The sequence below is a fragment of the Ovis canadensis genome, chromosome 13 (assembly GCF_042477335.2).
Source record: "Ovis canadensis isolate MfBH-ARS-UI-01 breed Bighorn chromosome 13, ARS-UI_OviCan_v2, whole genome shotgun sequence".
NCBI classification, from domain to species: domain Eukaryota; kingdom Metazoa; phylum Chordata; class Mammalia; order Artiodactyla; family Bovidae; genus Ovis; species Ovis canadensis.
The window spans coordinates 69,592,436-69,608,142 of NC_091257.1; the positions used below are offsets into that span (position 1 = coordinate 69,592,436).

The window sequence follows — 15,707 nt, forward strand, 5'->3', positions numbered from 1 at the left end:
TGGCCCCGCCGGCCCGCCCGCGCGCCCCCCGCCGTTGGCGCCGGCATGTCGGGCCCCGGGCCGCGGGAGCCGCCGCAGGCGGGCGGGCCGGCGGGCCCCGAGGGCGCGGACGCGGCTCTGGGCGAGGCGGGGCTGAGCTTCACGACCACCGACCTGAGCCTGGTGGAGATGACGGAGATCGAGTACACGCAACTGCAGCACATCCTCTACTCGCACATGGAGGCGGCGGCGGCCGACGGCGAGCTCGAGACGCGCCTCAACTCGGCCTTTCTGGCGGCGGCAGCGCCCGGCGCGGCGGCGGGAGGCTTCGCAGCGGCGGGGGGCGCGGCAGCCGCGGCGGCGGGGGGCGCGCCGCCTGTGTACCCGGTGCTGTGCCCGCCCACGCTGACCGACGGCGGCTTCGCAGGCGCCAACCAGTGCCTGGGCCACATCGACTTCCAGGAGCTGCGCATGATGCTGCTGAGCGAGGCGGGCGCGGCTCCCGCCGCCGAGAAGACGCCGGGCGCCGACGGCCCGGGCCCGGGCGCACCCCGGCCCAAGGCGCCCGACGGCGCCGGCAAGGAGAACGCGGAGGGCGCGCCGGAGGCGCGGGCCAAGTCGGCGGTGCGCGTCCGCCTGGAGGACCGCTTCAACAGCATCCCTGCCGAAACCCCGCCCGCCCCGCGCGGCGCGGAGGCCGCGGAGCCCGGCGTGGCGCTCAACAAGTGGGTGCATCCCCCGAGGGAGCGGGCCCTGCCGGGTGCGGGTGTAGACCAGGGCCCGGTGCAGAGAAGCACCAGCCTCGGTCTGGGTGTAGACCAGGGTCACATGCAGAGGCCAGCGGCCTCCGTGCAGCTTGCATCATAACAGGGAGCAGGCCACAGAGGGCCTGGGCCCGACCTGAGACATTGTGTGCTCTGTGCAGGCAGAGTGAGCAGGTCTTGCGTACACACCCCATAGCATTTCCTTTATGGTGTACACTCTGCGTCTGCACGTGGAAGAGAGATGAGTTAAGTGCACAGATGCTCCTGAGGATCAAGGCTTTTTCCCCAGATCGCCTACCTAAATGTCAGGAGAGGCCTCGGCTTCCCCTTGCATTGACTCAGGCTTAGGCTGACCTCACGCTGTGCCGGTGGAAGGAGAGAGGTCATGTTGTGAGGCTTGGAGTGAAAAGCAGCTTCATCCTTCAGCCAGACTGCCAGCTCACAGGCACTCTCCCAGCCACTACTGGAGGGGAGTAGCCTGTCTGCTGGGGTGTCTCCTCAGTTTTCTGACTGTCCCCACCCTGTAGTTTTCCCCCCATTTTGCCCATAGTCGTCAGATTTTGGAGGATGGCAAAAACAAACAAAAACCCACCAGAGATTGGTGTCAGAAGTGGGATGGGAAGGGAGTTGTAACTGAAAGATGACACACAGCTTCACCTTGCATTGTGAAGAAGATAGTTTGAACTTGTCCCCTGCAACACTAGTGGATAATTGTTTTATAGAGATTTCCATGATGAGGGGCCTTTCATGGTGACAGATTAGAATCTGTTATCTAGAAAATCTAATGTTAACCACGGGAGTGTGATAGTAAGTGATTGTGGTGTTTCAGGAAACTTACCTGCCACACACACTTCACGGGTTTCTGGGTTTCTTTTGTCTTGGCAGTTTGGTTACTCTTATTCGCCATCCATCCGAACTAATGAATGTTCCTCTTCATCAACAACAAAACAAATGTACAACATTAGTGAAAAATAAAACTACTGCTGCAACTACTGCTTTGCAATTTACATACCCTCTGTTTACTACAAATGCTTGCTCTACTAGTGGAAATTCTAATATTTCACAAACACAGGTAGGGAAAATAATTTGTAAAGCTTTTTGCTCTTTTGTATTAAAAGGATAAGTTGTATTTTAGTTAGGTCCCAAGGATTTTTTTTTTCCCTTTCATTAAGCTCAATAACATTTTAAAATTGAGAGTATTTATGTGGTTCAGGGATACTTAAAAATGCTTAAAAGTTCTTCAAGTTCATGTGAATAGTTTTGGTGTTATTTCTGTTAAAGTGCATTTTATTTGTGTGTAGAGAGGAGATTGTCACATGTTGATAAAGTTCTTATTGCTTCATTTTCTCCAGACTTCTAGTAACTCATGTTCTATACTCGAAACTGCCAAGCATCAGGATATTGGATTGCCAAGAGCATTTTCTTTCTGTTATCAGCAAGAAATTGAATCCACTAAGCAGACTTTGGGTAGTAGAAACAAAGCTTTGCCTGAGCAGGTTTGGATTAAAGTAGGAGGTAAGTGATAAGGCAGAAGCTGGCAGATGCTTTCTCTTCCTGCCTGAGTTTTGCCCTTGATGTTGGGTGGGTTTGTTTGGCCATGGGTGGGAGAAGGGGGAGGTGGTTTATAAATGAAATAATCTTGGAAGTCTGCTTGCATTTTAGGAACCCTTTCCTCCCTCTGCTTTAGTCACCTCACTTTGAACATTCATACCAATTTTGAACATCGAGTTTATACTTGGCCTGGAAATATTCAGTTTAGAGGCTGGTTTTTCTTAACAGTAACCTCTTTAAACAGAAAAATGATAGACTTATGTACATTTTTCGTTACCTTCAAGTTGCTGACAGATGTAAAGTTTTTTTTTTTTTTTTAATTTCATACTTCATGAATGAGGCATGAGTCTGAAATCTGCTCAGAGATTTTAGGGGAAGAGGAACTAAAAAGCTTCTTGATGAAAGTGAAAGAGGAGAGTGAAAAAGTTGGCTTATAGCTCAACATTCAGAAAATTAAGATCATGGCATCCGGTCCCATCACTTCATGGGAAATAGATGGGGAAACAGTGGAAACAGTGTCAGACTTTATTTTTGGGGGGCTCCAAAATCACCAAAGATGGTGATTGCAGCCATGAAATTAAAAGATGCTTACTCTTTGGAAGGAAACTTATGACCAACCTAGATAGCATATTAAAAAGCAGAGATATTACTTTGCCAACAAGGTCTGTCTAGTCAAGGCTATGGTTTTTCCAGTAGTCATGTATGGATGTGAGAGTTGGACTGTGAAGAAAGCTGAGTGCTGAAGAACTGATGCTATTGAACTGTGGTGTTGGAGAAGACTCGTGAGAGTCCCTTGGACTGCAAGGAGATCCAACCAGTCCATTCTAAATGAGATCAGTCCTGGGTGTTCTTTGGAAGGAATGATGCTAAAGCTGAAACTCTAATACTTTGGCTACCTCACGTGAAGAGTTGACTCATTGGAAAAGACTCTGATGCTGGGAGGGATTGGGGGCAGGAGGAGAAGGGGAGAACAGAGGATGAGATGGCTGGATGGCATCACCGACTCGATGGACATGAGTTTGAGTGAACTCCGGGAGTTGGTGAAGGACAGGGAGGCCTGGCGTGCTGCAATTCATGGGGTCGCGAAGAGCTGGAGCGACTGAGCAACTGAGCAACTGAACTGAGTGGTGGTGGTTTAGTTGCTCAGTCGTGTCCAACTCTTTGCGACTCCATGGACTGTAGTCCATCAGGCTCCTCTGTCCATGGGATTTCCCAGACAAGAATACTGGAGCAGGTTGCCATTTCCTTCTCTAGGGTATCTTCCTGACCCAGGGATCGAACCCACGTCTCCTGCATTGCAGGCGGATACTTTACCAGTAGCATCACCTGGGAAGCCCTGGTGGGGACAGTCTGCAGATGGGCAAAGGATTGAGTTGGGAGCAAGAGGCCATAAGGTGATTCAGAAAATTTTAGATATAAAGAAACTGCTGAAGACAAACTTTGCTTACCTCTGACGTTAACTCTCAATCCATTTTTCCTGGGAAGCATTCTTTTTCAAGTTATCCAACAATAACACAACTCACACAATGTGCTTTCTGAGAGCTGATGGAGACAGGATAGTGATGGAGTGCTCCTGCTTTCTCCCACAGCAGTGATTAATTTTTCCTGGTCATTGTGATGTTGTATGTGAAAGTATACGTTAACATTTGTAAGGTACAAAGGTTAATATTAAAATAGTTCCTGTACTGACTATTCAGCTTAAGAAATAAAGCATCACCAATACTTGTGAATTCCCCTCTGTGTCTTTTTAAAAGTTATCCCCATTCTGAAATTTGTGTTCAGCAATTCTGTCACTGTAGAAGATTTGGCTTTGTATGGCACCTTGGGAATGCTCATCACCACTTGTATTAGTTAGACCCCTGTTTGATGGGAAATTGACAGGTTTCTGTAGCACAGGTCACAGCTGTGATGTGATTACTGGTTTTGTAGGGGGAAGGAGTCTCATTTGTAAGGTAAGGGCATGTTTAACCCTAAACCACTTAGGTTTTGTCCTCTTCTGAGCATTGCAGCTATAGTATCAGTTGTCATTTTAGAATAATTGCATATCAAGAAAATCTTCTGGAGAAAAGATTTCTGGGTTAAAAAGAAACCCCAGATTCCATCCTGAATATCAGGAAAATCAAACAGCTTCTTGGTTTCTCTATTCAGAGATGACAGTTAAAATGCCTCTTGATTTAAAGGAGAGACCTTTAACAAGCTCTGTTGATCACATAATACTCAGTGTATTTTAATTTGGTTTATGTTCAGTTTTATAGTTTGAAACCTGGAGCTCTGTGCCAGCTGCCCCTGTGGAATTTCTGAGGCTTCCTGTTCGGTTCTGTGTGCTCCTTACCCATTCATGTTTACATCTTGGATTGAAAATACTGAAAAATATATTCAGCATTTACGAGGGTAAGTTAAGAAGAACTGAAAAATTAAAATACCACTTTTTCCTTCTTTTGCAAAGAAGAAGCGCTATGTAAACAAGCCATAAATAAGAGGAATCGGAGTAGGATACGTCAGTTGGACACAAATGTAGAACGAAGAGCCCTTGGAGAGATTCAGAACGTGGGCGAAGGCCCCACGGTGGCGCAGGGGGCTTGGCAGTCAGCAGAGCCATCCCAGGCCGCCCTTGGTGAGCAGACCCAGAGCGGGCCGCAGGGGGGCCGGTCCCAACGCAGGGAGAGACACAACCGCATGGAAAGAGACCGGAGGTAAGGCCCGAGCGCCGGTAGCATGGGCGCCCCAGATGCCAGGCAGGTGGCGGGCAGTGCTGGTGGCAGGCAGCCTGTTGTAGAGAACGGGGGTGTAGCCATCTCTGTATTCAAAGGGAGAGAGAGCCAGCAGGAATCAGCAGCCACTGTGTTTTGTGAGGTGGGAGTACTCACGACGACCCCCAGCCTTGATGATTCATTGGGAACACTCGTGGCTCTGGTCTATTTTGGACAAAGAACCCAGCAGAGCCAGCAGAGGTGTGTGGGGAGACAGCCAGGGGACCAGGCACCAGCTCCCAGGAACCCCCCACCCCCAGTGGAGCCACTCAGGATGCCTGTCAGCCCCAAGCCATGGGAGTGTGTCCCCAGCCAGGAGAGTGGTTGAGAGACTCGGGGCCCTGGGATCCTACTATAGGGAGCTGACTGTGGGGGCCTTCCTTATCGGCCGCAGCCAGATCCCAGACTGCCGGAAGGAAAGCTGGTATTTGACATAAGCCGTGTTGTTTGCACCCACGGCTTAGTCACGGGGTGGTGACTGGTGGTGGTCGGATCCCCCAAATCTGAGTTTCAAGGTGCCGGCCAGGGTCACTGGTCACTGAGTCACTCAGTTTTGTTGGGTTCTTCTAAGAATGTTGGAGAAGGAGGAGGTTACAGCTTATGTGAGTTGTTTTTATCTGTTGATTTTATTTGTGCTGTTTTGCATAGATCCAAAGGTGGTTACATTTTCCATTGCAGCTGGGTTTTTACAAGATGATTCCCTCACATATAATTACCTTAGTCATTTGTTGAGTTCTATACCAGTTTCTGTTTTAGGCTCAAGAACTAGAGCACTGAGCAAGACATATATTCATCTCTGAACCTACAGTGTTGGACTAAGGCAATTTACTTATTTTAAAGGGAAATATTAAAGCTAGGCAGCTAGACACCTTCCCTAAATATGCATCCACACATAACTGAACTCACTGTGAATTATAATGGGCATTGTTCCCACTCTGACATGTATTTAATAAACATATACTGAGTACCTACCATCTGACAAAAAGCCTTTTACTTACTACTACCTGTTGACAGTGAAGGTTTGAATTCTTCCTCTGCCATTTCCTAGTTAAACAACCTTCTTCTTGTTCTTCTCATCTCCTCCTAAGTTCCTCGTGTGTGAAATAGGTGTTTGAAATGGGACGCCAGCATCAAACAAGCTGAGATGTTGGGCCTGGTGCCTGCGGTTACAGAGCATCTAGTGAATTCCCACTGTTACTACCTTACAAAGTTTCTCTTACATTCTAAGTGTACACATGGGAAGATGAGCAACAAGGGCCATATTGTATAAGGTGTTCCACATCAGCTCGTGTAGCACTGAATGTAATTCGTGAATGTTAAAAACAGTCTAAGAGTGAGGCTCCAGTAATGTAAATCATCTCTAAAAAGACCAGGTTTGGGGACATTAACAGGCTGGTAGTCTGTGTCCTAAATGAACTGGGACCCCTTGAAGAATGAGTGCTGTGAAACCTAGCTTGTGTGAGCTCCTTGGCACCTAGCGGGCAGGTGAAGGCGTGTTGAGTGAAAGAACATTCTGCCCAGAAGAAGCACATACAGTTTTGCTTCTGGTTTTGGGGCTTTGGGTCCATCCTTGCTCTAGAGGCTTGGAGCTGGCCCTTGCATGTACCCCAGGAGAAGTAAAGAGGAGAGACTCTCCAGGGAGCATGACAAGGCTGAGCTGGCCCCCAAGCGGGCCTGGTGCTGCAGAGGGGATCCTAGTGGGGGAGGAGCTGCTCGTAGTTCTCAGTGGCTGAGCTGGGAGCTAATTCCTTGAGGAAGTTAGGTATTCATTTTATTCCCTTGTTCTGCATCAGCTTTTCGATGTTATTAATTTGGATTTTGACCATAGGCGCAGAATCCGCATTTGCTGTGACGAGTTGAACCTTTTAGTCCCGTTCTGCAATGCTGAGACCGATAAGGCCACGACTCTGCAATGGACCACAGCATTCCTGAAATATATTCAGGAAAGGCATGGAGATTCTCTTAAAAAGGTTAGTATCTAGGCCAGGAGACTTTCAATCCTGTAAATGGATCAGTATTGCTATTTATCCTTTTCCTCGAAGATGTCCCAAACTGTCCTTTGTTTCCTGTACTTTAACATCAGATACTGAGCCCAGTGTGAGTAACGCCCTGCTTGTTAATGATGGAATTATCTATTATCAAAGTACAAAGCATAGCCTGGGTTTGTCCACTAACCACAGAGTGTAAGCCTGCATTGTCAGTTGTCAGCTAGCAAGGAGACACCCGCTCTGTACAGTGAATTGTTTGGGGGCTCAATGGGGTTTCAGAGACAGGCCTGTAGGGTGTGAGTTTTTGCCCTCAGAAATTGTTGTGAAAGAGATAAAGCACAAATAGAAACAAAAAGAGGCAATTCAGTGTCAAAAATAATCAAACAGTCTGGTTATCAAACGTGTTGAGAAGGCAGAGCAGAGAGACCCTTCGGCCTGGGTGATGGAGGACTATGCGGGGGCCTGCGGCAAGCATCTCAGTTTCTTAGTACAGCGAGTGCCTCAACCTTGACCCTGTCTGTTGGGGCTGAGGAGCCATTGATACCTTGCAAGCCAGCGTGGCTCCTGGTGGGACCTAATGCTGGATGTTAGTGGGGTTTCAAATGAGAGAATGTGCCTGGCGGTGCCTCCTGTGCTCTGCCTCGGGGGACCTTGGGTCCAGGTACCTGCCTCAGAACTTGAGGTAGGGGCAAGTGGTTAGTGGAGAGCACCCTGGTTTTGCTCCTGGTCCCAGCTGTCGTGCTGCTATTGACCGAGCATAAGTCTAATAAGAGAACTGAGCTGACATTGGTGTAATAAACAGGGAACCATTTCTAGATCCTGGGGGCCTGAGCATCCCCCGCCCCCAGCCAGCCTTTCAGGCTGAGTGCTGAGAGTTTGTCTTCTCCATTTCCTCTCCTGTGCCCATGTGCATTTCCATCTTGTGAGTTTTGTAATTTCATCAAGTTCCTTATTTTCATTGTATATTTCTAATTGCCTTTTAGATTTGTGCTAATTGGATTATTTATGGTTATTTATAATGTGGTTATTCTGGTTATTTTTTTAACATTATTTTTAGCAATATACTTGGTTTATTGTAATAAAATAAAGCTTTTATGTTTAAAAAATGAATTTAATGGTTGGCTCTGTGTACCTTGTAAATGGTGAATTATTATTCATATGATTGATTCAGATATGATGATAGTGTTTACAACAACCCAAAGAACTTAACTGTCTCTATATTCAAAGATTAAATAGTTTAAAACATATTAATGTTTGTGTGTATTAGGTTTCCTGAACATTTCTGAAATTTAATTACATTGAGTTTGTAAATTATTTCTGTGTCGGATTACAGGACCCATCAAAAAACAGGCTGAAGTAATATCAGTAGCAATTTTGGGGAGAATTAGACTGGAAAATCCTAAACCTTTGTGTCGTTACTGTTTCCTTAGTGACATCCCCCCTCACACTTACATGAACATTTTTGTTCTTTAAGGTAAAATACATAAAAGTCTTAAGTAATTTGCCAAGATTATTTCAGTATACATCTCATCCCACAGCCCTTTCTGGATCACCAGGGAAGTCCAAGACTCTGCTTTTTAAGAATAGTATTTTGTCTGTTTTATCTATCCTATTTCTCACATTCTGATCTGTAAAGATGGCAGTTTTTAACAGCTTGCAGAGACTTCCATTGTGACCGCTTATGTAGTCAAATTTTTAAAAATTCTGTGTTTATTTGGAAAGTACATGCATTCTCTGTTTGGTGAATTCTGTATGTTTATTAGGTCAAGGTTACGAAATATGGTTCAGGTCTTTCTTAAACTATTTAAGGTCCTCTCTTGTCTGTCATACCTGTTGTTCCGAGAGCCCTCGTGGCATTTCCCACTGTGATTCACCTGTCCTGTCTCCTTGGGTCTCTCACGCAGCTGAGTGTTGAGGCACCCCCTCCCACCTGGGCCCTGAGGTTTGTCACCCCTCTTGATTTCATTAACCTTTTGCCTTTAATTCTCTCCTCTCTGTCTATGGATGACACCAGTTTTCTTCCTCTTCCTAACTTCCTGATATAATTTCTTGACGTGTAACTGTAACAATCTTTCTTTTTCCTACTAAAAATACAGATTTTATCATTGGCATTCTCCTACTTACAAATGTAATGTGAATATCAAGTTTGATTAGGTATCATTTCAAGTTGTCTGATGAGTTGTAAAAATCCCTTAGAACTCAGTTGTTTCAATCAGGTTTTGTTAAAATAGATGCTAGCTGAGCCAGCCAGAGTGCTGGTTTACCTTTGGTGCACTCGAGGGCAGGAGAGGTCCACTTGTCTCCTCTCTCACTGTCCCTCCAAGTCCCCATGAGTCAAGACCCAGGGGCTGTGTGAGAGTCTGGATTGAGCTATACCCGAACTCTATTTCCGGCAGAACTATTGAGAATAAAGATGGCTACCCAGAGGTAGTCAGCTCATTGTGTGAAGGTTGTTTAGAAAATCTCTTGAAGAACTTTCTTACATCTGAGAAATGATGACTTCTGTTTAGTTATTCTCAAAGGTAAACTCTACCTTCTCAAATATAGACAAATATTTTATATTTCAGCTTGGGGTGTCAGAATACAGAAAATGATCAAACCGTGGTTCATTTTATATTAAGATCCACTGAAAATATTTTAAATATTGGGGGAAAAGTTAGAGTATATTTATGTACAGCTATAGCCTCTGAGCGTAGGTGGTTGTTGCAAATGGCAGGTGGCCTTGGTCAGGCTGGCCACCTTGGTCGCCGCTTGGTCAGGTGGAGTATTCCAGCAGCTCCAGATGACTCAGAAGGTAGAACAGTGGCAGCAGACACAGTGCTTACACTTCCCTTCGTGGTCATGAATTAAGTGTAAATCTACTTATAGTCCAGCAGCAAAAAGTCGACAAGATTCAAAAATGGGCAGAGGACTTGAATAGACATTTCTCCAAGGAAGATGAGCAAATGGCCAATAAATACATGAAAAGATGCTCAACATCACTAATGATCAGGGAAATGCAGATCAAAAACACGTTAATGGATATGAGATACTAGTTCACACCCATTAAGTGGTGGTGGTGGTGTTCGGTCTCTCAGTCGTGTCCAACTCTTTGCAGCCCCATTGACTGCAGCACACCAGGCTTCCCTGTCCTTCAGTATCTCCCAGAGCTTGCTCAAACTCATGTCCATTGAGTCGGTGATGCCATCCAACCGTCTTGTCCTCTGTCGTCCCCTTCTCCTCCTGCCCTCAATCTTTCCCAGCATCTGGGTCTTTGCCACCCATAGGTGTGGCTATTACAAAGCAAAATAACAAGTGTTTGTGAGGATGTAGAGAAATAGAAAACTTTGGGATTGCTGGTGAGAATGTAAAATGGTACAGCTGGTGGTTCTTCAAAAAGTCAAACTTAGAATTACCATATAATCCAGCAATACCACTTCTGGGTATTGTAAATACCCATGAGAGTAGAAAATCAGGGACTTGAACAGGTACTTGTATACCAGTGTTCATAGCCACATTATTCACAGTCACCAGAAGATGGAAACAATCGAGTGGTGGAGATAATCCAATCAACAGGAGAATGGATAAGCGGAATGTTTCTATAGCCAATAGAATACTATTCAGCCACAAAAAGAATGAAGTTCTGACACATGCCTCACAACATGAATGGACCTCAGAAATAGGATGCTGAATGAGAAAAGACAGACAAAAATACAAATACTGTATGAGTCCACTTATATGAAGTCATCCGATTCATACAGTCAAAAAGTAGAATGGTACTAGAGGCTGGGGTAGGTGGATGGGGAGTTAGTATTTAATGGGGACAGAGTTTCAGTTTGGAAAGATGAGAAAGTTCTGGAAATAATGATGATGATTACACAACTTTGTGAGTGTACTTATGCCAGTGGATTTTACACTTATGAATGGTAAAAATGGCAAGTTTTATGTTATATATATTTTACCACAATAAAAATATATAAACCTAGACTTAATTGTGTAAGAATACTGTTCTTTAAAAAACAAAAACAAAAAATGGAAATGCATACACGCACAAAAATGGAGAGACTGGAATAACGAACTTCTGTGTCCCATAGCTCAGCCTCAGGCCTAACTTCATTTCACCGATTCATCCCCATCCTCCCACCCTCACCAAATTATTTTAAAGTGTTTCCAGATGTCACAGCACTTCATTTGCAGATGTGTCTCTAAAAAAGGAAAGTGCTGGTTAAAAGCACAACTGCATCATCATCATCTTCCTTAATCTCAATCCCTGTCCAGATTTTTCTGGCTCACAACTGTTGTTTTACAGTTGACTTATTTGAGTCAGTATCCAAACATTGTATTTGGTTCATAGCTGTTAAATATCTTTTAATATGCAATGGCTTCCTTTCCTATTTTCCTTACTGTGTTTTAATTGATGAGGTTGAAAGTCACTGAGTGAAATTTGAGTCCACTCGCCCACACGCAGTGAAGCCAGTCTGCTGACACCGGGCTGTGGTAAAAGAAACGGGCAACATTTATTGCAGGTGCCAAACAAGGAGCCTGGGTGGCTTATGCTCAAATGACCCGAACTTGTTTTGGCGCCTGCAATAAATGTTGCACTTTTGTTCACCACAGCCCGGTGTCAGTAGATTGGCTTTACTGTGTGCAGGGGAGGGGACCCAAATTCTGTTCAGTAACAGATTTTGGCACCCAGATGCAATGGAAATCCCATCTGGGTCACCAAAAATTGTTAAACCAAACTTGGGTCTGCTCACCCATGCGCAGTACTACATGTCATGATTAGTTACACTCTGTGACAACATCAGAGAATTTTTTTCCGTATAATGTTTTTCATGTAATTTAACATTCTAAATAATGCCAATTAGTTTAATATTTCCTCCCTGAGATGCCTCAGGAGTCTTCTGGAAAACTCAGAGTCAGCTAGAGAAGGAAACTTAACAACCTGTTATCAAAAGCAGCTCAATATTCCAGGAAAAGTTTGTTCCCTTAACAGAGAGGGAAAACCACATTGAGTCTTGCACCAGCTTACTTTTAATAGCAAACTTCATTTACTTAATTCATTTCAGTCTAATCTGAGCACATCTTGACCACATGCAAAACTCTTTCCTTAAGATTCGTTTCCCACAAACCTTCCATCACTTTCTGTATCCATGTTAGTTTGTCCTTTATTTTTTTCCCATCCAGAGACCAGAAGCCCTGGGACAAAACTATTCTCCCTTTACCCCCTGAACAAAGATATTTCCATTTTTTTATATCTTCTCTCACCGACAGTGTATATCCTACTTGCTTTATGCATTGAAATCCTTCCCTTACTACTTTTAGAAGCTTAATTACATATGTATTACAATTTTAACCCTTAAAAACTTTAATCTCTAGTGAAAACCAAGAAGCAAGTAATTGAACTGTTTCTTTACATCAGCATGGGCTTCCCTGATAGCTCAGTTGGTAAAGAATCTGCCTGCAACACAGGAGACCTCAGTTCAATTCCTGGGTTGGGGAGATCTGCTGGAGAAGGGATAGGCTCCCCGCTTCAGGATTCCTGGGCTTCCCTCGTGGCTCAGCTGGTAAAGAATCCGCCTGCATGCAGGAGACCTGGGTTTGATCCCTGGGTTGGGAAAATCCCCTGGAAAAGGGAAAGGCTACCCACTCCAGTATTCTGGCCTGGAGAATTCCATGGACAGTATAGTTCATGGGGATCACAAAGAGTCAGACATGACTGAGCAGCTTGCACTTCACTTATATCAGCCTGTTTTGACTGGCAAACATACAAACATTATGTAACCTCTAAAAGCATACGTTTTCCTACAACTTTTCAATTTAATGTGGTACAGGACGTGTGTCTAATAAGCCCGAGCATCTTTAGTTTTTTTCTCAAAGAAGATGAAAGAAGGTGAACTTAGGCTTGTCCAGTGATCAGTGTTAATGCTCAGAAGATCTGAACTGCTTGTCTGGTACCTGCAACAAACACCGTACTCCTTCACCACACCCTGGTGTCAGTAAATTGGCTTTACTGTGCGTGGGCAAGTGGGCCCAGATTTGGTTCAGTGACAGTTTCAGTGACCCAGGTGGATCCTGTCCAGCAGATGCCTGAGCACCTTTTCTCAGGGGCAGGCCCTTGCCACCGACTGGGTGTCCTTGGCCCATGGCACTTCTGGTAAAGGAAAACAAGGTGCTCACATTGGCGGGTTGAGACGTCTTTGGTAAGTAATGGAACTGATGTGTGGTTACACCAGAGTATTCTTCCCTATCACTTTGACTTCAGCTGTAGAGGAGCATTCATTAGGATTTTCCCTTTTGGACTAAGTAAGGCTTGGTCATGTGGCTTTGTCTCTGATGGCCACTAGTTAGGAACTCCCTCTTTTGAGACTAGGGAACTTGAGCCTTGAGAGACAGGTTTGCTTTGACTTGTTGATTTGCTTGGTATTTGACAACACTAGCCATGAATAATTAAGTGTGAGTGATCAGTGCTCTGTTCTATCTTGTAGTCTAGGGTGTATTTTACAAAACTGGTAAATGTTCAACTATGCTTCTATAAAAAGAAAAGTGATTTTTTTTTTTTAAACACCACATGGCCACAACATTCTTCATTCAAACTCAAGGAAAAATTGGTTAAGATGAAACTGTTGAAATTCTGAAACTGGTTCTTTTTTGCCTATCAGAGAAAACTGGCTTAGATATTTTCTCAATATCATGACCCTCAGAGATCAAAATATTCCTAGGAGAAACCCTGAAGTTATACCTCTTAGCATGTTCTTGAAATGTAGACACAACTCGCATTGCCTGTGACTTTAGTTGTGGGTTAATTAGTAGAACTACAAATCAAAGGGGGAAGAGAGAAAGAGCCTTTTTAAAATCAAGTAAATTCAGCTTATCTCAACTGTTATGAAGTTTTATGTTTGCTGGGTGAGTTACCATGACGCTGGTGGTCACGATTTCCTATCTTTTCATTTGCATTTTGTTTGTTGTTAAAACAGGAAGCCTTTGGGACCTTTAGGGAATACTCCGACTTCACCTTTTGTTTTTGTCCTGCGGGAATCTTGTTCTATGTGTATGTGTGTTTGCATTTGTCTTGCGTGTGTACCAGCCATGGGAACTCAAGCTCATTTCTCAAATGCAGCCTTTTGTGGTACATTCTCCAGAATTGGACTGCTTTCAGTCGCAAACCAATAAAATGTACAAAAAATGATTTTCCTTTTAATATGGTCTGGCCATAATACTCTAGATTTAGGGAAAAGATGGCTTGCTAATGGATACCTAAGTTTTGCTACTATTATACAGCTTAGGGCGGTCTTATAATAGAGATAGAAAATGGGATAATAGTTATAAACTGATAAGTTTTGTATTGAAATACAAGCTATGTGATCTTTGGATGGGTAATGTCTGTATAATATTATCATAAATAATAAAATAGAGATAAATGGGATAAAAGCTTTCAGATGAACTCCTTAGGAATAATTATAGTTTTTCCAGATTTTTGGTAACTTGAAACTAGTTTTGCTAAACTAAGCTGTGTGACAGAAATTCATTTAAGGTCTAAGTCATTAAGATGACTATTTCATTAAAGGTCTATTTCATTAAGATGAAATACTGGAACATTGATTGCTGGACAAGTCTAAGTTCACCTTTTGTCTTCTGAGAGGGAAAAAAAAATCTTAAGCTATTTGGGCTTATTAGACACATGTCCTGTACCACATTAAATTGAAAAATTATATCATAGGAAAATATATGCTTTGAGAGGTTACAAGAATGTGTTCTTAAGTTTGCCAATCAAAACACATGCCGATGTAAAGAACAGTTCAGTTACTTGCTTCTTGGTTTTCACTAGAGATTAAAGTCTTTAAGGGTTAAAATTGTAATACGTATGTAATTAAGCTACTAAAAGTAATAAGGGAAGCATTTCAGCGTGTAAAGAAAGTAGGGTATTCACCCTCAGTGAGAGGAAGATATAAAGAATGGAAATATCTTTGTTCAGGGGGTAAAGGGAGAATAGTTTTGTCCCAGGGCTTATTGTTTCTGAATGGGCAAAAATAAAGGACACATTAATATGGATACAGAAAGTGATGGAAGGTTTGTGGAAAAGGAACCTTAAGGAAAGTGTTTTACATGTGGTCAAGATGGGCTCAGATTAGACTGAAATGAATTAAGTAAATGAAGTTTGCTATTAAAAGTAAGGAGGTGCAAGCCTCGATGTGGTTTTCCCTCTCTGTTAAGGGAGCAAACTTTTCCTGGAATATTGAGCTGCTTTTGAGAACAGGTTGTAATAAGTTTCCTTCCCTAGCTGACTCTGAGTTTTCCAGAAGACTCCTGAGGCATCTCAGGGAGAAATACTAAACCAATTAAGATTATTCAGTATTGTATATTACATGAAAAATTCTCTGCTGAAGTTGTCATAGAGTGTTAAGTTCTCACGACATGCAAAGCTTCATGTTGGCGAGCAGGCCCAAGCTGTGGCCTGTGGGACTTCCCGCCTTCTGCATCTCACAGACCTGTAGCTTTTGTTTCCTGGAGGCCTATGAGCCTCAGGTTGTCTGCTTGTACTCGCCTTCTCCTTTTGTGAGCTTGAGACTGATACAGCCATTAAAACTGAGGCCTTTTCTAAAGCATTTAGAGGTAGAGTGGCATTAAATTGACCCACAGCCAGTAGGATATTGGGGAGTCACCTCAGTCTGGCCATCGCCATACCCAGTACTGAG

At 44.0% G+C, this 15,707-nt stretch overlaps 1 protein-coding gene across 5 annotated transcripts in view; it reads left to right on the forward strand.

The window, feature by feature from the left end:
• Positions 1–15,707, forward strand: part of TCFL5 (transcription factor like 5) — a 16,980-nt gene continuing 1,273 nt past the window's right edge. For 2 of the 5 annotated variants that reach the window (XR_011247966.1, XM_069546750.1), the window contains exons 1-5: positions 1–704; positions 1,629–1,815; positions 2,096–2,258; positions 4,741–4,987; positions 6,873–7,014. Coding sequence is in view for 3 of the 5 variants with exons in the window: in XM_069546750.1 (XP_069402851.1) it covers positions 46–704; positions 1,629–1,815; positions 2,096–2,258; positions 4,741–4,987; positions 6,873–7,014 (1,398 nt within the window). In the remaining 2 variants the exon portion in view is untranslated. Of the gene's footprint in view, positions 705–1,628; positions 1,816–2,095; positions 2,259–4,740; positions 4,988–6,872; positions 8,139–15,707 lie in introns of those variants that run through there. The other 3 variants (XR_011247967.1, XM_069546751.1, XM_069546752.1) reach the window with 2 other exon arrangements.